The sequence below is a fragment of the Labrus mixtus genome, chromosome 20, assembly GCF_963584025.1.
Source record: "Labrus mixtus chromosome 20, fLabMix1.1, whole genome shotgun sequence".
NCBI classification, from domain to species: domain Eukaryota; kingdom Metazoa; phylum Chordata; class Actinopteri; order Labriformes; family Labridae; genus Labrus; species Labrus mixtus.
In genome coordinates, this window is record NC_083631.1 from 21,162,308 (window position 1) to 21,183,880 (window position 21,573).

At 42.8% G+C, this 21,573-nt stretch overlaps 1 protein-coding gene and 1 long non-coding RNA gene across 2 annotated transcripts in view; both read left to right on the top strand.

Moving 5' to 3' along the window:
- The window catches only part of LOC132995757 (uncharacterized), a 150,711-nt gene extending 130,430 nt beyond the window's left edge, over positions 1 to 20,281 (top strand). Inside the window, exon 2 of the long non-coding RNA XR_009677051.1 lies at positions 20,078 to 20,281. This is a non-coding gene — a long non-coding RNA (uncharacterized LOC132995757). The remainder of the gene's footprint in view (positions 1 to 20,077) is intronic.
- foxk2b (forkhead box K2b) lies at positions 3,885 to 17,004 on the top strand. The gene is made up of 9 exons (XM_061065663.1): positions 3,885 to 4,382; positions 11,274 to 11,468; positions 13,547 to 13,700; positions 14,470 to 14,616; positions 14,709 to 14,902; positions 15,119 to 15,321; positions 15,428 to 15,673; positions 15,804 to 16,004; positions 16,662 to 17,004. Exons 1-9 carry the CDS (start codon positions 4,090 to 4,092, stop codon positions 16,868 to 16,870), a joined length of 1,842 nt encoding a protein of 613 aa, XP_060921646.1. The 5' UTR covers positions 3,885 to 4,089; the 3' UTR covers positions 16,871 to 17,004.
- Positions 20,282 to 21,573: the final 1,292 nt, after the last annotated feature.

Below are 21,573 nucleotides of genomic sequence, written 5' to 3' on the forward strand. Positions count from 1 at the left end.
GAACAAGTGGAAAATGACATTGTGGCGAGCAGAAGGGAGCATCTGTCATCACCAAGGGGTAACAAAAATGAAGCCAATGCGGAAGTGCAACGTCCTGCAGTTCGTCGAGTGTCCACTAGAGGCTGGCTCCAGGAACACAGGAAGTCACATACATACAACAGCCAAAAAAAGGCGTTTTTTTTTACAGAACAAATAAACATGTTTACAGCCTGGTACAAAAACTAAATAGGTCTGATTAGTTATTGTCATCACTGGCACACACTGTACACACTTTTTTTTTTTTTAAAGTCTCCGTTTTGATTTTGAAAACGATACCTGTTATCCATAGTTATTCATGTAGCTGACATGATTGACAGGTGGGCGCGATGTAACGGTTTGTCAAGAGGCGTAAAACCCCGCCTCAGCTCCACCTCTCAGCCTGTCGTTAGGTCGACTGAAAGTTAGTCTGAGACAGGATTTCCAGCATGGCGGCTGCTGCCGATGAGCCTCCAGAGCCCCCTGCAGGAACAGATGGGTGTCGACACTCAGGCTTCAAACATTAATATTTACAGTCTGTGGTCATGGCTTTACAATATTAACATGACACCATCAGATGTGCAGCATGGAACAGAACAATCACAGAGGGCACAATATGGCCGAAATGTGTCAAGAGACATCATCTCCCACATATTATCTTATGTCTTGTTTTTTTTTTTTAAATCTTGGCAAAGGGCTGTTTTGTATTGTATTCCTTTAATTCACTTGTTTTTGAGAGTGTGTATGTGCTGAAATCGACTCCCCGGTCGGTTGCCAGCTGACATCAAATGACCTACAATGATAAAGCATGGACTCTTTTGTAGGCATCATCGAGCTGATATCAGGTTCTTATAGTCCTAATCTTGTGGTTCAAGAGAGCTTTTGACTCATCGGAGTTGATCTCCATTAGCTTTGCCACAGCTCACCTCTTCCTGCACTGGAGCGAAATCTTTGACAAGCTGCTTCCCAGAAGTAACATGAACACACACTGTGATAACCAATGAAATGCCTTTGATTCAATAGTCCGTCATGTGTCACATGCGGGCTTATTAGACTAAATTGAATATATTCCCTGATATTTCTACAGTATCAGAAGCACTAAGCGGTTGTTTTCTAAAAGCGATCAGTCTAATGTATCTGGATGTTTTAAAGATGAGATAAACTCCCTTATCGAGCTCATGTCGATGTAATCTGCGCTCTACAGATGTCCTGATTCATCATCAGATAAAATGCTGATGTGTTTCGCCTGTTTGGATAGAAACTGAAGTCTTTAGGGCAGATAATGACGATGTGATCATTACACTCTGCTCTGTTTGTGAACACTATATACTTCAGCCTCTAAAGCTTAAAATGGCTGGTGAGTCCATGATGTCATCTGTGCAGGATTTTGTTGTGCGTGTCTCCCTCCAGTGGTCGGAGGGAGGCAAAGTCACAGGATCAAGAGGAGGAGGAAATTAAACGGTATAATCCTGATGTGTGTCACACTGACAGACTGCAAAACCACCTTACCGAGACACTCCCCGTTATGGTTGCCATGGTAACAACAATTAACACTTTGGTGTGATAATCAAACTATATGGATGCCTTGTTTTATGCAGCAACAAAAATAGAAGTCCTATGCACCACATTGTGTATTTTCTGTGTTGGATTATCAAAAATTGACTGAAAACTTTTGCACACTGTCTAAATTGCACATATGGCGTTGGCAATTTTTTTGGTACAGATCTGTTGTTGATGTATTTGTGCAATTCAGACAGTAGCTGCATGCATGCTTGCACCAAAAAGTCATGCGCAGACAGCCACATATTTCAGTCAGACTCTATCCGGAATGAAATCTAATCTAATCTCATGTCAAACTTTTATATGAAGACGATTGGAGGATCACTGAGGACATGTTTTGATTGAAAGCTTTGCAGTTGTTAAAAAAATATATACGTTTTGAAGTTTTTAAAAGTCTGTTACAAGATACTTCACATGTCAAACTACTTTTTTTCAAAAGCTGGACATTTTTAGTTTGCAATTTCTTTAAAGCTCCTGTAAGGAACTTTCAGTTTGTGTCGATTTTTGGCGCCCCCTATCCCTGAAGCGGTGTATCGCATCTCTTAAATGATTTTGTCCTGTAAATGTGTAAATCGTGTTTTTTGATGAAACACTTCACCCTGCTTTCTGATAACAGTCAAAAGTGAACCACCGTGAATCTTTGCAGCGTAAATTGCCAACAAAGGCCGATTCTGCAGCGCGCTGTAACTCACTTATTCTGACGCCTACCTGAAGTTACAAGCATCGAATATTAGGATATAGAATTTAGCAGTCATGTTGCTGGTGGTCTTGTTTGCTCCTTGAGGTCATAGAGAAGCATCAGCATTGATTTCCGTCTGTTTCATAACCAGATAAAAGCTCCCGTCATCGGCTTTAAAACAAAAACTAAAGCTTAAATTGAGAAATTCAGAGGCTATGAATGAATTACCTTCATTTTAAATACTTGAAATACTAGAACCTTTATAGATCTATAACAGGGGTGGGCAACTGGCGGCCCCCATCAACCCTCAACGTGGCCCTCAGGTCAATTTTGACATATCAATTAATTGGAAACATGAAGAAAACGTGACAAAATCTGCCATTAAATCATAAAAACCAGAAATATGTCCATAATAATATTTCATCACTGGTATATGTTAAGTTTAATTTGAGACATAATTGATTGTAATTGTTTTTTTATACTACTATTTGGCCCTCTGGCAGTGAGAATTAAATGAATGTGGCCCTTGCTGTGACCAAAGTTGCCCATCCCTGATCTATAAAGACAATAATATGTGTAAACATGGGTTTTATTTTTTTTTTTAAATGAAAAAGAGGAAGAATATATTTAGTATTGCAATAGATTATGAACACTATTTCCTTTAGATGATAGTCTGACTTGATAATGATTTACCAGCATGTTGAATGTTTGCCCTTGTCCTCACACAATGTTTTCCTTGGAGCAAATTCATTATTCTGAATGTTAACTAACCTTGGTGTTGCCTCCATGCTGCATTCAATGACACTGTCAAAGCATGGTCGTTACTTTACACCTTGTCAGAGGTGTTAATGCCTATAAGTGGCCTTGGCTGGTTGCACGCCCCCACACACACACACCTTCCGCACAGACAGTCCTTCAGTGTTTACAAACAAGTGGCCTACAGATGGCAGGGGTCAGCCACCCCGATGATAACAAGGCCTGCAGACAGGGCGGCTCAGGATTACAAAGCCCTGCAGCTAACCTGAAGCAGTTTCTGTCTGTCACTCTGGCATGGCAACCAAAATATATTTGCGCTGATTACAGATTGTAAATAATCATTTAAAACAAGCCAACCTCATTATTGCAAAGTAAGATGCTGCAAAGAGGGACACTTCTTAAACCAGACATGGATTCTGTAGTGGAAGAGGAGGACCTACATGTAATGTGGATTTGCGCTGTAGCGACTGTGGAGCTAAAACAAGCACAATCCTGCATAATTATCGCAAACATTTGATTGTTTCCTGCTTAAAATCCGCGATTACACGGTGGTGTCGACGAATAATCCCAGTCGGTCGATTATCTTTCGGTGTAGCGGCTACGGTGAGTGATTGCACGTGTAAACCGGTTGATCCCGTCCCTTCTCGTGCGGCGTAAAACTCCATGTTTTCTTTTTCACCGGGCAGCATATGCGCGTATCGCTACTCACCAACCGACCTTGAATGTGTCCTCGGATTTAATCCTCGCGTGTGATTGGTCGCCGCTGCGGGGCTGCATCGGCGTCCTTGATTCGGATTGGTTGAGCGCGCTTGTCCGTAAAAAAAAAAAGGTCCCCGCCTCCGGCTCCGTTTGGTTGGAGCTCTCCGCTTACCCTTTCTCTCGGCGGTGGGTCGGAGCCGCTGTCCCTAGCCTCGCATGTTCCCCTCTAAATTCCTGTTTTGAATTCGATGCCCCTCTTGTACATTTGATCCATTTTCACGCCACACTCGGGCGCCAGTACACCGGCGTTTCATCCCCCCCCCCCCCACCCCACACACCACCCCTGTATTCGTCGTTAGGAGACCCTTAACCCCCACAACATGGCCGTGGTGAGCGGATCGTCTGGGCCGGTTGCCCGGCTCGAGGGCCGTGAATTCGAATACATGATGAAAAAGCGCTCGGTGACCATCGGCCGGAACTCGTCTCAGGGCTCCGTGGACGTCAGCATGGGCCACTCCAGCTTCATATCCCGCAGGCACCTGGAGATATTCACCGCCAGCGACGACGGCACCGGCAGCGGGGACTTCTACCTGAGGTGTCTCGGTAAAAACGGGGTGTTTGTAGACGGAGTGTTCCTCCGACGGGGCGCCCCTCCTCTGCAGCTCCCACGAATGTAAGTGAACATGTGGATGCTAAGCTCCAGTAGCCGCGGCCACCAGCTAAAGTCAACAACATTGTTTTTTTTTGTTTTTTTTTACATTAACCGGCAGTAACAAGAGGACCACGTGTTTTAGCATGTTAGCAAGAAGTCCGCATCCTGTCCTCTATGCCATTTTCTTTGTTGACATTTTTTTTGTTAGCAACGGGGTCAATTAGCCGCCTGCCTTCTTCCCACATTCCCTCCTGTGGTTAACTTCTTGTTAGCCGCATACCACCGTGTCCACCATACTACGATGCATGGCTTAAACACCCCAAAACGCCCGCATCTATAACGACGCTGTTTATTAGTGGTAGCCTTTCTTTAATTTCCCCCATACAGTCAGAAAATGTTTTTTATCCAAATGGAAGTGCAAAACATGCATCTTTGTTTTCATGCAAACATGGCAGCTAGGTGGCTGAGCTAGCCTGTAGCTTGTTCTGTAGTTGTGAATGGAGCTGCTCTCGACCCCTAAACGTAAACAAACCAGTCCGTCCCCGCCCTGCCGGCTCACAACACCACAGCCTGCGGGACCTTTGGCCTCCATTCAAATCAGCCACAAGTCAATATAACTAGTTTATTTAACCAGCAATTCTCCTGAACGTTATTGTTTGGTCTAATATTTATTTTTTTTCCGCTTCAGTTGTTTTGTTGTCACTGTTTTAAAGGTGCACAATCAGCTAAGCTGCAAAAAGGACAGATTTAAAAATACTTTTTTACCTACTGCAATTGCACTTTATAACGACTCCTCTTTAAGTTTAAAAACATTTAAACTTTTAAACTTTAGCCTAAGTTGCATATATCATATCAAACTGTATTGTGGGCTCATGTTTTTTGGCATGGGTGGGATATGTATGTGTTGTGTTGTGTGTGTGTGTTTGTATACTGGCTGCTGGAACATCTAAATTTCCCTGCTGGGATGAATAAAGTATATCTTATCTTATCTTAAGTTGGAGAAAGCCAACAATTATTTGCTATATTTTCTGAATTAAATACACTAACTTTATTCAAAGGAAAAAAATGAGTTCTGGACACTGTTTGGAGCTTTAAAAAAAGAAATCTACGGTGTCACTTAGGGCTGAGCAATATATCGAGTTTTTAAGATATATTGATGTATTTTCAAACAAGAATATAGGGTAAGACGATATAGTTTATGTTGCATTAAAATAACGTTCTCGAGGTGCCGGGTCACCTTTTTCCTCATCTCACTGATGATGACTGACTGCTCCTCCTCCTCTCTCTCTTTTATTGTATTTAAGGAACATTTTAATTTTTATAATATAACTTTTTAAATTCACAAACAGGTAGTTTATTTTCCATGTGTTTTCACTGTTAATAAAAGGCATATCGATATATATCAAGTATCGCCATTCAGATAAACAATATCGAGATATGAGTTTTGGTCCATATCGCCCAGCCCTAGTGTCACTGTTGTGGGCCTCCCACCATAACTTCTCGTGTAACGTTTTATCTTCAAACAGTTTTACAGGGATCAAATTTTCCTCTGAGGACAGTTTGTGTGTAGAGTTAAGAACATATATCACATAATCTGTACACTTCTCCAACTTTCCTATTTCTCTACCAGAACTCCACAGTGCACCTTTAAACTGCAACATGATCGATGATGTGCTGTTTCCAAACAAACATTTCAGTACATAAATTCAAATTCAAAAAACTTTATTTGTCCCCGGGGGGCAATTCAAAGGCACACAGAGCAGTAAATTAACAACAGTGCAAGTACGAAACATTTTAACCTAAATATAAAGTGTCAATTTAAATACAACTTAAAGCTTAAACTTAACTTAAAAATACAAAATATAAAGGAGTAGATAGGAGTGGACAGTGATCGGACTAACAGATGTAAACAGATCTATGTGCAGTAAACGAGAAATAAATATGTATATACAGAGCTATGTGCAAGATAAATATATATATACCGTTATAATAATGTTATTAATGGGCTGTAAAACTTCTGGCATCTATTTTCCAGTAAATATGTGCTCGGTCTGGGATTAAAAACAACAACATTTCACTGAGTGATGCCTTCGAGAAAAGACAGAATTATTGACATAAAGAGTTAAAAGTAAAAGTTTAAACCGTGATTTAAATGGTTTATTAAAATAAAATAATGATGGAACGTGATCCAAACTAAACAAAAAGTGAAGAATTGATATTTAGCTGTTTGTTTATTTTGGTAAGCTAGAGTTATTCCCTGCGGAAAATTCAAATATTTACAAATGTGTTCGTCCAATTTCTACTTAAAAACATCTCATTACACTCAATAACTCTCCTTCACCTGACACGTCTGGATAAATGTTGTTTCAGGATTTCACAATCGGAAAAAAAGGCCTGAACTGCTTGTAGTGGTATTTCATTTAAAACAGATTATTTGTTGAGTTTCTTGAAATACCATAGACCTAATTAAACAAAACTTAAGTACAATTTCAAGTAAACATTTAAATAAACTTGATACAATTTAGGTTTTGCAGGTTTGGACTTCTTATTTACGAGAAATATATTTTTTGTAGGGATGAATTTAAAAATCTTTTCTCTTTTAGACGGTTGAAATGATAAAAAAAAACTATCAGACCAAAAAAAAAGTCAAACATTTTGCTTGTTTCGGCTCATCAAAATAACAGTTTGCTTCTTTTCTCTGTAATTTGATAGGACATTCAGTCTTATTTTTTTTTTTTAGGGGGGGTGCACTGCTGGCTGAAAGTTACAAATGCTTCTTTTCCCTACGGCATGCTGTGAGGAAATGAAACTTGAAGTTTTCACCATCTCTGACATTTCAAAAGGTGATCAACCTCACATGTTTCACAATCAAGTGGAACTACAGAACATAATATGGGGTTAAGAAACTTGTTTATGTGTTTCACACTTTACAGTGGCCCTTTTTTTTTTTAACTCCCCCTCTGTTACTCGTAATGTAGTCGAACCTACCAGTCTCCCTCTGTCAACACATGCCTGACTCTCTCTGCTGTTGTGCAATCCCTCAATGTGAAACCACTTTTCTTTTATGTGCACAAAGAAAAAACTTGTTTTGACTTGATGCAATGTTTAAACCACTAAGTTTGGTTGTTTTTGTTTTTTTTAACAGAAATATGTTCTGCAGCTGCGTTAGATTTTCACTAGCTGTTGAATCGATTGTTGCGCTGCTGTTAGCCACATTGTACACACATTAGCGGTGCATTTCATTAAGTAGGCACAGCCGAGGAACCAGGACAGAGTGGTTTTTAAGGTTCATGTATTGATCAGGTCTCCAGCCAATAAAGAGCTTTTAATCAGCGGCAGTCTTTACTACATGCACGTTCCACAAGCAAGGTACCACCTAGCCGCGGCTCATGTGCTTTACTGTAATCTTCAAGCTATAGAGGACACCTAAACGACCCTGACTGGCTGTGATAAGAGCCCAAGATTGACAGCATGAGAGAACTCGCAGAGCCGCAGCCCAGGGGCCGGCCTCGCTTGTATTCCAGGGATTCCTCTTTGGTGATGTAAACATACTGAGGAGAAAGAAACAGCTTTCCCTTCCCCTTTTTTTTTCTCCTCCTCCCTCCCCCGTCCATGTCCTCTCCCACACCCCGCACATTCTCCCTAAAGTTGGTGCTCTTCCTGTCTTGCCGTCCTCTTTTGTTTACATTCTGTTTTTCTCCGAGGGGGGGAGGGGGGGGGGGGGTGACGATCAAGTGAGAGTTTTCAGTCGAACAGGCTTTTGTTTGTTGTCGATCTCACAGCTTAGCAGCGTAGCAACAGTGCTTTTTAAAAAAAAAACAAGTTTCGGCCTTGTTGTTCATTAGGGGGGGAAATGGGGCGTCTAAAGAGGCTTCAATGCCTGCAAACTTTGAGGGGGTGCTCGATAACTTTTCGTATCATTTAACCTCAATCAGACTGTTAAAAACGTGAAGTGATTGGTTTATAATTTGACGACAGGTCGACCATTTAGCAGATATTTCCACATCATAAAGCTTTCTCACTATAACCTCTTTTGAACTTCCTGAATATTCAAATATCATGGCGATAAGATAAATAGATATCAACATTTTCTTACCACATTAATCCAAAATAATCAGAAAGTCCAGCAGGACCCATTCAGCAAAACACTTTGTCCTTATGTATAATACATACTGGATTTAATCGACTGACCATGTAATGAACGATACAAAGAACAACCAGTGGATTAGTTGATTGTGAGACACAGGAGGAGTAACAGTTACGACTGACTTTACATCTATTAGAGGAGAGAATCTCCAGAGGCCCCACATCAAGCTAGATATTATCACGATATGATATCACGATACTCGAGCCACAATGCGATATTATTGCAGTACAAACTATTTTTTTTATCTTAATCACCAATAGCATCGTAAATCGACCAAAGCTGAAAAAGAAAAGGTGAAGAATTGATATTTAGCTGTTTGTTTATTTTTGTAAACCAGAGTTATTCCCTGCGGAAAATTCAAATATTCACAAATGTGTTCGTCCAATTTCTACTTAAAAACATCTCAATACACTCAATAACTCTCCTTCACCTGACACGTCTGGATAAATGTTGTTGAGTTTCTTGAAATACCATAGACCTAATTAAACAAAACTTAAGTACAATTTCAAGTAAACATTTAAATAAACTTGATACGATTTAGGTTTTGCAGGTTTGGACTTCTTATTTACAAAAATATATTTTTTGTAGGGATGAATTAAAAAATATTTTCTTGAAATATTTTTTTGAAATAATAAACATTTGTTGCAAATTAAGTCAAACTATCAGACCAAAAAAAGTCAAACATTTTGCTTGTTTCAGCTCATCAAAATAACGGTTTGCTTCTTTTCTCTTTAACTTGATTTGATTAATTTGGCCCTTCGGGTCTAAAGTCATATTTTTAAGCAAAAGCTGCTGTGAGCGGAAAAAAAAAAAAAAGAGAGCGATGACTAAATTGCTCAAGTACGTTGGCAACAGAACGATGCAATGTAGTCCATGTGCAGGAGCTTAGATTATTTATTTGAGTAATTAAACCAAGAAACGACCAAATGTCTGTTGCCATGGTCTCACGTTTTTTGCCACCATGTTTTGGACACATGGAATCGAGTAGTGATGATTTTTGATCACATCTGGTTTAGAGACAGGCCTATGAAGGTATGAGTTTTCCCTGCAGTGATTTATGGCTTTGACTGGTCACAGACTTTCTTCTGCATCCTCAGCCGTCAGTGTAAAGTCCTCCGGTTTAATATTCAGTTAACTGTTGGCTCAGAGGGCGGACAGCGGGGCTTGTTCATGTTTATATCCCAACATACAGCTGTGACATCACGGTGACATACAGAAAGAACTGAAAGGAGCAGCACTGTTTTTTAATATTTTATCATTTTATAGATCCGTCAGTTACATACAGAATCGATGTTATTCAAGGATCCCCTTCCCTGAAAGGGAGCTCCAAGGCGAGCGTCTCCCCTCGGCTCCAGGAAGCGTTTCGGTCTCCCCCTCCTGTGAGCTCCAAAGCCGGTCGGAGATGTAGGTGTTCTGGGAAACGGGTTGTCTCGGCAGACGGCAGCTCTGTGAGGGAAAAGTTAAAGCCGTGCCTGGCAGTCTTTAAATCGAAAACCAACCAGCGCCCGCCCCGTCTCCAGAGCGTCAGATGTCTGTCTGATCCTGACAGGGGATTTAGAAGAGTTTCCTCTTTTCGCCGTTATCTGTTTGAGTTCTCCCTGGACGGTTTCATCCCATCATTACCTATTAATGAGGATAGTAACCCACGGATGAATCTGTTTTTACCACATCAAAAAAGTAGTTCAATCATTTAAAGGAATCCGCCCTGATGCTCGTTCAGTTTCTGTCGGCGTTGTCCTCACATTCTTCAGTCTGTGAATTCTGCTGCAGATCAAACAGAAGCGATGTCAGAGATATTTTATTGTTTTTATCGAGGGATGGAAGTTATGAATCTATTTAAAATATAGATAATAATCTGGATTTTTACAAAAATACATTTTTTCCCACACCTCCTCACAACACCTGTTTACGTTTTTATAATCTTTGGTTGGACTACAAGATACAAAGAGTCCGCTTTACGGCGCTATAATGAGAATATTTGCCTTTATAGCAGTGATAGGTGTAGTTCTGACAGAATCACAATATCAACAAAAGAGAGACGAATGAACATACTGGAGAACAGAAAACAAAATTCAGCTGTTTCATTACACACATGCAGATCATATCGGTCGCACATAGACAGTTTATGGTCGTGGCAAATCGAAGAAGTATTGGAAAAACGCGTTCAGAGCAGTGTTATATTTGTCAGGACCTTTGCACCTTAAAAGAATATTATTGCACATTAAATGTTATTGCACGCTGAATATTGTTCAGATGCACCAAATCATCACTAAGAACCAATCACCATGCTGTAGAGGGGAGTGAGTTTTTAATTCCTGACATGGTGCTGAGGCCGCTGCTCTTTCAGCAGGTTTTTTTTTTTTTTAATGCACCACTCTTTCCCTAATTTAGGCCGCTCCTCCGCTGAGACCACCGCTCCTCCAAACACGGCCTCATCAGAGCAGCTCCAGCCTGTGCTTCAGTCCTCTGCAGCGCTTTCCTCAAAACCATTTCTAATAAAACTTTTGATATCTTCAGTCCGCGTTAGCACCAGTAATCAAATTTAATGATCTGAAATATTTTCTCTACCAGTGATTGAAATCCAGCCAACATTTCAACCACAGTTCAGGTTTTTGTGCCATATCAAGTTATCAAGGCACTCGCTGATTTGATTTGCTTTTCAGGAGTTGTGTTTTCACCGTCTGTTGCCTCTGCCTGTGTCTGAGAGTTACACCTCTTTAACCCCCTCCCACTGTGTGTTCTGTTTCCTGCGTCTTGTCTTGCAGGTGCACCTTCAGGTTCCCGAGCACAAACATTAAGATCACATTCACGGCCCTGTCCAGCGGGAAGAAATCAAAGCGCGAGGCTCCGGAGTCGCCGGTGAAACCAGTCCAGCCGCAGATCTCCCCGCTCACCATCAACATTCCAGACAACATCGCTCACCTCATGAGCCCCCTGCCATCGCCCACGGGCACCATCAGGTACGCAACACTGCAAATTGTTAGGTTATAACCAACCACGAGTTTCTCTCTCTTACCTAAAGAAAGCATAGCTACTACTAGAGATTAAATCTGAAAATGAATCCATGAATGGGATCAGATTAATGGTTTTAGGTGAAGTTTAGTTTTATACCACGGCCCTATTTTCTCATACCGTAAAATCCGGTGTAATACACTCTTTAATATAAATTTTTCATATCTAAAAACTGGCTGGTTCATATATACTGGTGCACCCAATATACCAGTATAAATCTGACAGAAGCTCTCTCCAGTGTTTTGAATTTTGACTGCAGTACCAACTTTAAACACTAGGTGTCAAAGTTACATATTGCTCCTTTAAAGGTCCCATATTATGTTTTTTCTGGTTTTATATGCTCTTTAGTGTGTTTTCCAAGTGTCCTGTGCATGTTTAGGCACATCTATGTGCAAAAATTCAAAGTCCGCGTAAACGTGGCTTCTCCTACGTCCTCCTGTTAGCTGTAGCATTAGCTGCACGTAATGCTCGGTTCTACCTCCCCTTGATAAAAATTTGTCAGTCCGACGTCATTGTCAGTGTGATGTCACTGATCTAAGCCCATTGGCTCGTTGTGGCAAGCCCTGCAGCTCATGTTGCACGCCCGTTAACTTCTGTGGCACGCCCACGATATGCCGTAGCCTGCGGTAGCACAGTAGTGCTAAGGTGCTAATGTTTTTGCTCCCCTCGGACGGAGCCAGTGGCTGCATTCCCAATATGGTAAAAGAGGCGGGACATTTCCGAGAAGCGTGCTGAGCAACTGACCAATAACGACAGAGCGGATCGGCAGACCAATCAGAGCAGACTTGGCCCACGTGGGGTCTAACAGTGGGGGCTCAACAGAGTGTAGCTGACGGACTCAGAGCGGAGAGGGAGCAAGGAGGAGCAGTACATGAAAACAGACACTTTGTTCAGACTTTATCTATTGTGAACGTACAAAAGTAGGAACATAGATTAAATATACAAACCCCAAAAAGGGCAGAATATGGACTCCATAAAATCTGATTTTTTTTTTTAATCCTCCTGGTTTTATTTTCTAACTTTTCTTTGTCAGATATTGACATACCCAAGACAATGTCAGAATTTGAATGTTTAAATTTACAACGACGATGTCAATAAATAACAATAAGTGTTATCACCCCAACATTTCAAAAGAAAAGGACTGAGCAAAGTGTTTGCACACTAACCCAAATTATTTTCTTAACACATCCAAGAAAAGCCGCTCCCCTCTCTCCACCCCCCCCACCCCCCCGAGCTCACCTTGAGCTGTCAGCTGACCTTGACATGGCCGCCCCTGTGATCAGCTTAGGCTTAGTTCAGAGAGTACAGGGCTCAGGGAGGCACCCTTAGATCCTCTCAACCTCTGATCTCAGACAGATGGCTTTGAACCAACAACCCCTGTCACACATTTGAAAGGTGAATCCAACAAACCTGTCTTGCAGTCGGTCGACAGACAGCGGAGGTGATGAAACGAGGCCGCAGGTTGAAGAAGCACACGTTTGGATCCGGAGCTGCTGTCCCCTTTTATTTGATCCACAAACATCTCCAGAGTTCCCCCGAGTGCTAAAAAACGATCCAGCATGGAAATGATCCGTTACATGAAGCCTGCTGCTCATTCTCTCTGTTTCATAGATAATTAGAATGAATGAATAGTTCAATGCCTTGTTGCTTTAGGCCTGATTGTAAAGATTGCAGTGTTTCTAAGGAGGCGGAGTGATTTGCATAGATGTGGGCCAAAAGTGAGCCACTGCACCACAGACTGCAGATGAGCCAAAAACCAGGGGCACATCCGTGTGTTCTTACAGTAATGTCAGGCGGCGGCTTCAACAAGACACACGTTCATTTGCCCTTTTTTTTATTTTTTACAATCCTTTAGAAAATGGTGCACTTGGCTGTTAACTGTTGGAATAAATGAGGACTGAAGAAGTCCACAGCTGCAGCCTTAATGCACAAACATACCCCTAACTGGTGGAGTCACACATTTCTTTTCCCAGTAAGTTTTTGTCCTTCAGCTGACGGTGTTGTTGTTGTTGTTGTCTCTCCGCAGTGCTGCTAACTCGTGCCCCTCCAGCCCGCGGGGTGCAGGCTCCTCGGGCTACAGGATGGGCGGGCGCATGGTCAGCTCCGCAGAGCTGCAGCTTATGAACGAGAACTCGCAGCCCGAGAACGACAAAGACGCCTCCGGAGGGGACAGTCCCAAGGTGAGAGGAGGAGGAGGAGGGGCTGCAGGACAGTCGACCTTTAAGTCTGAGCTTCTGTTCAACTTTTAACTTCTCATCGCTTTGTCACATTTACGGGGGCTGACGGCGCTGCCTCAGTTCACCTGAGTCACTTCAAGTTCTTTAAGAAAATCACACTCAAGCTAGTTAAAGGCTTTTCACACTTTTATTTAATTAAGTATAATCAAGTATATCCTCTGAAAATAACTCTGTGAGTCATGACTGTCTACAATGGGTGTAACACCCGAGTCCCACTGTCTGTGATGTTTTTAGAGTTTTCAGAGTCCTATCTTCACTTTGTTTACATCGCCAGGACGGCCGGCTGACTCCTCCCCTCACGTATAAAAGTTGTTTAATTGAGGGACTAGAGAAAAGAAGAATAACATACTGTACTCACTGCTTAACTGAGTTTCTAGATCACGCTCATTTCAGGTAAATTTACATGCAGTGTGAAGATACGAGCATAATAAAGATCGCTAGCATTAGCATGCTAACACAACAATGCAGCGCGAGTTGTTTTGGTTTCATGCTGGTGCTCAAGGGCGACATCTGCTGGATCAAAATAATCACATATAAAGCCTTTAACAAAGTGTCTTTGATGTCACTTTTCTTGCTAAATCTGTTATATATCAGGAGTTCTCATGCAAACGCAGTCGAGTAGGATGAATCGCTGGCCTGCGCTCACACTGCTCCAGGACTAACAGCTGATGTTTTTTTTAAACTGGATTCATAAATCTGTCGTTCTCCACAGGATGACTCCAAACCTCCGTACTCCTATGCACAGCTGATCGTCCAGGCTATAACGCTGGCCACCGACAAGCAGCTCACACTAAACGGAATCTACAATCACATCACAAAGAACTACCCTTACTACAGGACCGCCGACAAGGGCTGGCAGGTGAGGACGCTCTGCACCGAGACCGCCATATGCGTATGTTTATCTAGAAACCTAAAAACAAGCTAAACCTTCTCCCCCTCCCCCCGCCGCAGAACTCGATCCGTCACAACCTGTCGCTGAACCGTTACTTCATCAAAGTGGCGCGGTCGCAGGAGGAGCCGGGGAAGGGCTCGTTCTGGAGGATAGACCCGTCCTCGGAGGGGAAGCTCATCGAGCAGGCGTTCAGGAAACGAAGGCCCCGGGGCGTCCCCTGCTTCAGGACCCCACATGGACCTCTGTCCTCCAGGTACCCCGTTTGACCCCCAACGTCTCATCTCCCAGAGTTAAAGCCAAATGTTTTGTTTTGAGCTTTTACACCTTCTTCTTCATTTCAGCATCACATTTCACTCACATTTTTTTGTAACAACATTATCAAACTTTATGATTTAAAGTTGAACAGCATCGGATGCGATTTAAATTTTTCAAGTCTTTAACCCGAGTCCTCTGTCTTGTCCCCCTTAAGGAGTGCCCCGGTGTCTCCCAATCACTCGGGCGTCCTCTCTGCTCACTCCAGCGGCGTCCAAACCCCCGACAGTCTGTCCCGAGAGGGCTCTCCGGTCCCCCTGGAGCTGGACACCTCCTCTGCTCCCGCTCCGGCCTCCATACCGGCGATCGGGCCCAAACTGGCAGTCATCCAGGAAGCACGCTTTGCACAAAACACATCAGGTATTCAACACACATGATGATGCCCGATGTTTATCTTGTGAGCTCCAATCATGAAGTTCTGTCTCTGGTGTAGTGAAGATGAAACATTCCTCCTCGTGTCCTCCAGGCTCGCCTGTCAACAACCAGCCGGTACTCATAGCAGTCCAGCGTCAGTTACCTCAGACCATCAAGCCGGTGACGTACACCATGGCCTCCCCAGTGAGCACCAGCACCTCCCAGCCGGCGGTTCAGACGGTCCACGTCCTGCAGCAGATCCCCGCCGGCTCCCTCAGCCCCGCCGTCATCGCCCAGCAGGCCACCATCATCAACAAGAGCGAGCTGCAGGAGAACGGCGATCACACGGAGGTCAAAGGTACGAGGAAATGTCAGTTAGTTCTCGAGCTGCCCGCCACATGAACTTCCCCTAAAGTCGCACATTTCCCCTCGTGGGATCCATAAAGTATAAATTATTATTAATAAAAAATTTTCTCTCGTCTTCTCAGTCAAAGTGGAGACGGTTCCCGGCATCGCCTCTATAGGCGGCTCAAGTCGCATCATCCAGAGCACCCAGTCGGCCACCCCCCTGCAGACCGTCACCATCGTGCAGCAGGCCCCCGTGGGTCAGCACCAGCTGCCCATCAAGGCCATCACACAGAACGGCACCCACAGCATCACCACTGCCATCCAGGGACCCATCAGCGCCGGTGAGGAACCCGCTTTGTTTTGTTTTGAAGGGGGTCTGTTGAATCTGGGCTCTTTGGATTAATACAGCGGTTCCCAAACGTTATCTGCTGCCCCCCTCCCCCTTTGGCCGATGAAAACCGACACATTAACGTCTATCAACTTACTAAGAAGCAGCTTTTAAAAAGTGATTCTGCAACATTGGTCACAACAGTCATATCTTTATCACTTTTCATGAACTTGATTGAGGCAGAAAAACATCTCTAACGGGCAGGATGTGTCAAAAGGAAGTGCGGTTCTGTTTATCACCCACCCAACAGGTGGAGCCCGGGCGAGATATGACTCGTATTTTCTTGATTTTCCTGTCTTTGGTTTAGTAGTTGTGACATCTGCTGTAGATTCATTGTCAGCCTCATGTTAAACCCCCCTCCAAAAAAAAACATTTCTGGACCAAAGTAAGAAGTAATGTGGTGCAAAGAACACAAAAAAAAAGTGTCAATACACAACAAATGATAGGCTGAATTCACTTTGATTCTGTGTAGTGTTGTTTTGGGGTTTAAAATGCTGTTACCATGACAACCCTGCTGTCACTTCAGGGCTCCTGCTCCACATGTTTGTAAACCACCATGTAACAAAAAAGTAACCCCTCCACCTTCCCCCTTCTCTCTCCTCCTGCTCAGCTCCAGTTGTGGCGAGCCCCCTCCACCTGCTGGCGGTCCACGCCTCCGCCTCCGCCTCCCTCCCCACCAAACGACAGAACGGGGACCAGGCAGCCAGCGAACAGCCGGACGCCAAGCGCAGCAAAACAGAGGCCGACGTGGCGGCCCAGCCCGCCGCCAGCGCAGACTCAGACTCGACCAACAACAACACCGGCAGCCACCTCGTCTAGTCTGGACAACCCCACACAAAAACACCACACGACCCCCCTCCCCTCCCCCCCTTCACCATCACCACCTTCATCATCATCACCACCACCACTACCTTCTCCTCCTCCTCCTCTCCTTCACGGTCGTTTCTCTCTCTCGTCCCTGTCGTTTCGTTTTTGTTTCTCCTTTCTCCTTCTACCACTGACTCCCCGAGGTGCCAAACGGAGACGATTCTTTTCATTTCACTTCTGTTCAAGAGCGTCGAAAAAAGGAAAAGAAAGAAAGAAAAAAAAAAAGTCCACCCCTTTAAAGACTGGAACGTGGGTTGAGAACAAAAAAAAAACAAAGAACTCAAAGGTGTCCCCTGTGAGCCACTGAAACAGGAGAGTGACTTAAAAACAAGACCACAGGAAGCCTTAACATTTAACCCCTTAAAGAGCTGACCTCAAGCGGGTGCAGCCGGGAAGGGGAGGGGGGGGGGGGGGGGGGGGAGAGTCTGCTCGGGCCGGACGCCACCTTTCTGTCACATCTACCTCAGAGCAGATTGGAGACGCCGGCAGCCAGCGGAGAACCACCCCACCCACCCAACCCGGGACCTGTCGGGGGGGCGGCCTCTGGACCAACCAAGCGGTGAGCGAGACGAGAATCAACGTTTAGAAAAAAAACTAAAAAATCCAGAAAGGGATCAAACTCGGAGCCAATATTCCTGAAACTCTGGCAGCTAGCCTCTCACAATACTGACCTTCCTTTTATCGCAGCTGTACGTAGATATGCAGTATTTTGTTGTTCAAATGTGGAGCATAGGACATTTTTTTTAATGTATTTTCACTTATCTAGATAATTTAACGAAAAGGAAGCGTACAAAACGATGAGGTCGAAGACATTTCGGTAACTAAGTTAGACTTTTTTTTTATATATGTGGACTTCCTTTTCTTTCCGTTCAGTGAAACAGTGTACTAGTTTTTTTGTAATATTTGTTTCCTCTTTCTCCCCTCCCCCTCCTCGTTCTGACATATCCGTATAAAATCTTCGCTTAGTTATACCTACATATTTTAATACTTGCACAGATAACCGATATAAGCATATGAAATCTCCATGTGTAGTTCCAGATGTTGACCTTGCATGTATCCGACAACAAGAGAAGTTGTAAACTGTAAAATTGAACAGAGGAAGAAAAAAAAAAAAGAGACCTGCTTTATCCAAACCAGACCTGCACTTGATTCAATGTTTGTGTTTTCATTTCCCTCCCTCTTCTCCTCCTCCTCCTTCTTCTTCTTCTTCTTCTTCTTCTTTTTTTTTCATGTTTCTCCCCCGCCTCTCCTGGCTGTGTTGACGTTGTGGTGTTGGCAGACCCTCACCTTCCCCACCCCCTGTCCCTCCTTTTTCGCTTGATTATTTTTACTCTGTTCTGGCGGCCCGGCGAGTCTGTTTTCTGATTGTACACGTTCCAACAATAGTAAAAGAAAAAAAATTGATGTTTGTTCTGCTTCAGTGGAGAAATGCTTTTTTTTAAATAAATTAATTTAAAGCCCTTTTTCTGCGTCCGGCTGTTTGCGTTCACCCATGCAGCTCAGCCACTGAAACCTCCCTATGTTTTGAAGAGTATAGTAAGTATAGAGGCTATGCACCGGGTACCATGTTGGTCATTCTGTTTGATACATTTTTAAGCAGTTCCACTCCTGCCCACAGGGGGGCAGCATATGCGTGTGTTACAGAGTGTGTGACTGTTAGATAAACAGCAGATTAACTTTGTCCTTTAACACAACATGGCTGAATCCTGTTGGCACACACCGCGCTCAGGTATTAAAACTTCTAAATCATATTGATATCACCAAAGAAACATAAATACAGGATGTGTTTTCAGTCCACCTGACGGTTTTACAGTGACACAGCATGATCATGAACATCAGTATAAATACTAAATGTCAACATAAATGCTTATTTAACACCCATCAGCAGGTTACACAGACAAACATTAAAAACAAAAACATGGGGCAACATTTCTATTTTAATACATTCTTCTTGATTGGTTCATTGTGTTCTCGTAGGCTGAATGTGTATTCCTCCCCCTCTGAATGCTGGTGATAAAATGTACTAAATATGAAACATTCTGGGAGAAAAATAAATACAGGAACTAAATAAATGTAGTCGAATTGAAAAAGGATAGAAATATGAATACTTGTAGTTAAGGGGGTCGTTTTCAGCATCAAAGCCTCCTTATATCAGGTGACTCTTTATATTTAACTGAATCTTCTAGATTAAAGGTTGAAGGAAAGTACGGAGCCCCTAAAGTCCCAAAAAGTAAAAAAAATACATCTGTGCACACAAGTTAGAGGATGTGTTGTTCACCCTCAGTGTACCAGCTGCCATGATGTTCCTGGACAGCAGAGGGCGCTGCAGACTGTAGCAGCTCTGCTCACTGACTCTCTCTCCTTGTGTTTTTTTTTTTCAGCAATATGAGGCTCTTGATGTGTTTCTGAATAAACAGACATCCAGCGACGCTGAAACAATTACCCGGTTAGCGCCCCGTCGAGCTGCGACATTCCTCCTTTTGTGTTGGAGGAGCTAAAAACAGCCGCGCGGTGTGTTGGAGGTGTTTCCTTCTCTGCACTTAAAGCTGTGAGCCGATGTGCTGGAATACACCAACACCTTCACAGTCATGATGAAACTCAGCAGACTTGTTATATAATATATTGTAATATTTCAAACAATGTAAAACCACCGGAGGCCTGAGCTGATGTTTGGTTTACTTTTGATTTCTTTGGAAGTTCAAAAACAGAGAACAGAGGACGGCTTTGGGAATAAATCGATGATCATTAATAATGAGACAAAGAGATTATTCCCCCTGTAAAGTTTACTGAATGTTTCATATTTTATACTTCATACACTCAAAGGCCCAACCTGAGACAGCAGATGGAAACAAATATAGTCATCTTCTGGTATTTTTCACTTCTTAAAGGTCACATATTATTCAAAATTCTTCTTTACCATCTTTTCAGAACACTAATATGTGTCTCTGACTACAAACCCCTCAATTATGAGTAAAAGTCCATCCTCTCTGTCTTCTGCCTGCTCCACTTTTCAGAAAATGTGTGCTCAAACAGGCAGTTTTGGAGATTTTCCCTTCATGACATCACAAAGGGCAGTAACCCCTCCCCCACAGGTGGGTGACACTCCCACAGGTGTTTGTTCTGCCCTCTGAGTCTGCCTTCTCACCGTAAAAACAACAGGGCTGTATCCGAATTGCCAAGTACCTACTCAGTCTGTCAGTAGGCAGTACCTACTATCCGTGCTGTATACTGTTAGTACCTACTATTCAGTATGCACACACAGTAGGCAGATATTTGTTCCTACTTCGTCTGATTCATTCAGTATGGAAGTGACGTCATTTATGTTACCCGAACCGGCCGCATCCACCCGTGTTTTTATTTTTTGTTTTTTTTGTTTAGCTTTATTCAAGAAGAGTAACGTGCATATACAGTCAGGTAAACAAAAACAATATCACAATGTAAATCAAGTAAAAGATTAAATAACTAAATAACATACAGTACATAAAGAAAAGTACAAATGAAAGACAGTAAGAGACAGAATATAAAGTAAAATAAACCAATAAAGACACATTTAAATAGTGAAATCATTATTTAAATAGAGGGGGAAAGGTTTTATAATAATGCAGATATTTGTTATAGTTTCTGTTGTTAATTAAAAGTAGTGATTTCAGACGGGACTTTAACTCTAGATTAAAAATTGATTCAATTAATCCACGCTCGTTTGTTTTGATTTGGAGGCGGCCGTGAAGTGACGATTTACGTTTAATTTCGCACAGCATTGTGGGTGGTAAAATACAATTCATTTCCTGAAAGCACGCATCCGATCCATACTGCATGAAACCAGGAAGTTAGTATCTATACTGAAATGTTCAGTATACTGAGGTGGACCCAAAAAATGACCACGAGAGTTCAGTAAGTTCAGAAACTCCATACTGAAAAGTACTGACTACTGAACTGTGACAATTCGGAAAGGGCCTAGGACATGGAGCGAGAAAGCTCAAGGCATTCAAACCCTTCGAGAGAGGGGGCGTGGTCAGACACAGCTCATTTGCATTTAAAGGTACAGACAGAGAAACGGCCTGTTCTGAGGAGGGCTGAAATAGTTGCCCCTTAAAATGTCACATTAACATACTGCAATAAAAGCAACATATTTTCCAATCATTATATAAATGTTACAGAAGCACAATTAACAAGTGAACACAAACAAATGTTCTGACAGCAGTGATGGAGAATCTGACCGGCATGTTAATTAGCTTCAGGTTGATTATTTGAGCTGCTACAGCAGAGCAGAGAAACTGAGCCTTAATAATAGAGAGTATAAACTCTACAGTCATAAAGAAAGTCCGCGGGGAAGAAGAGGATTTACATAAATAAACATTAAGCACAGCTTGATGACATATCAACAGCGAGGGTGCTCATTAATTAAGGAGTGTGTGCCGACGGCTGTTTACACATGGATGGAGGCGGTGTGAGCAGGAGGCGGCTGTGCATCATTCATTCACACCATGCGCATGCGCTGCAATGGAACTAACATGTCTTTACATACATGTTTAAAGCTGCTTAGCTGTACCAGAGTTAGCAACGAGCTAATTTACATGTGTAGTCCCCGGGCAGGAGACAAAGTATACACTAAAAACAACAATTCATAACCTGCAGCACCAAGTTCCTCCACATAA

Coding starts and splice junctions, on each gene's coding strand:
- foxk2b (XM_061065663.1), top strand. CDS start 4,090: ATGGCCGTGGTGAGCGGATCGTCTGGGCCGGTTGCCCGGCTCGAGGGC. Junction 13,701..14,469: donor CCGGAGGGGACAGTCCCAAG/GTGAGAGGAGGA, acceptor CGTTCTCCACAG/GATGACTCCAAACCTCCGTA. Junction 16,005..16,661: donor CCAGGGACCCATCAGCGCCG/GTGAGGAACCCG, acceptor CCTCCTGCTCAG/CTCCAGTTGTGGCGAGCCCC.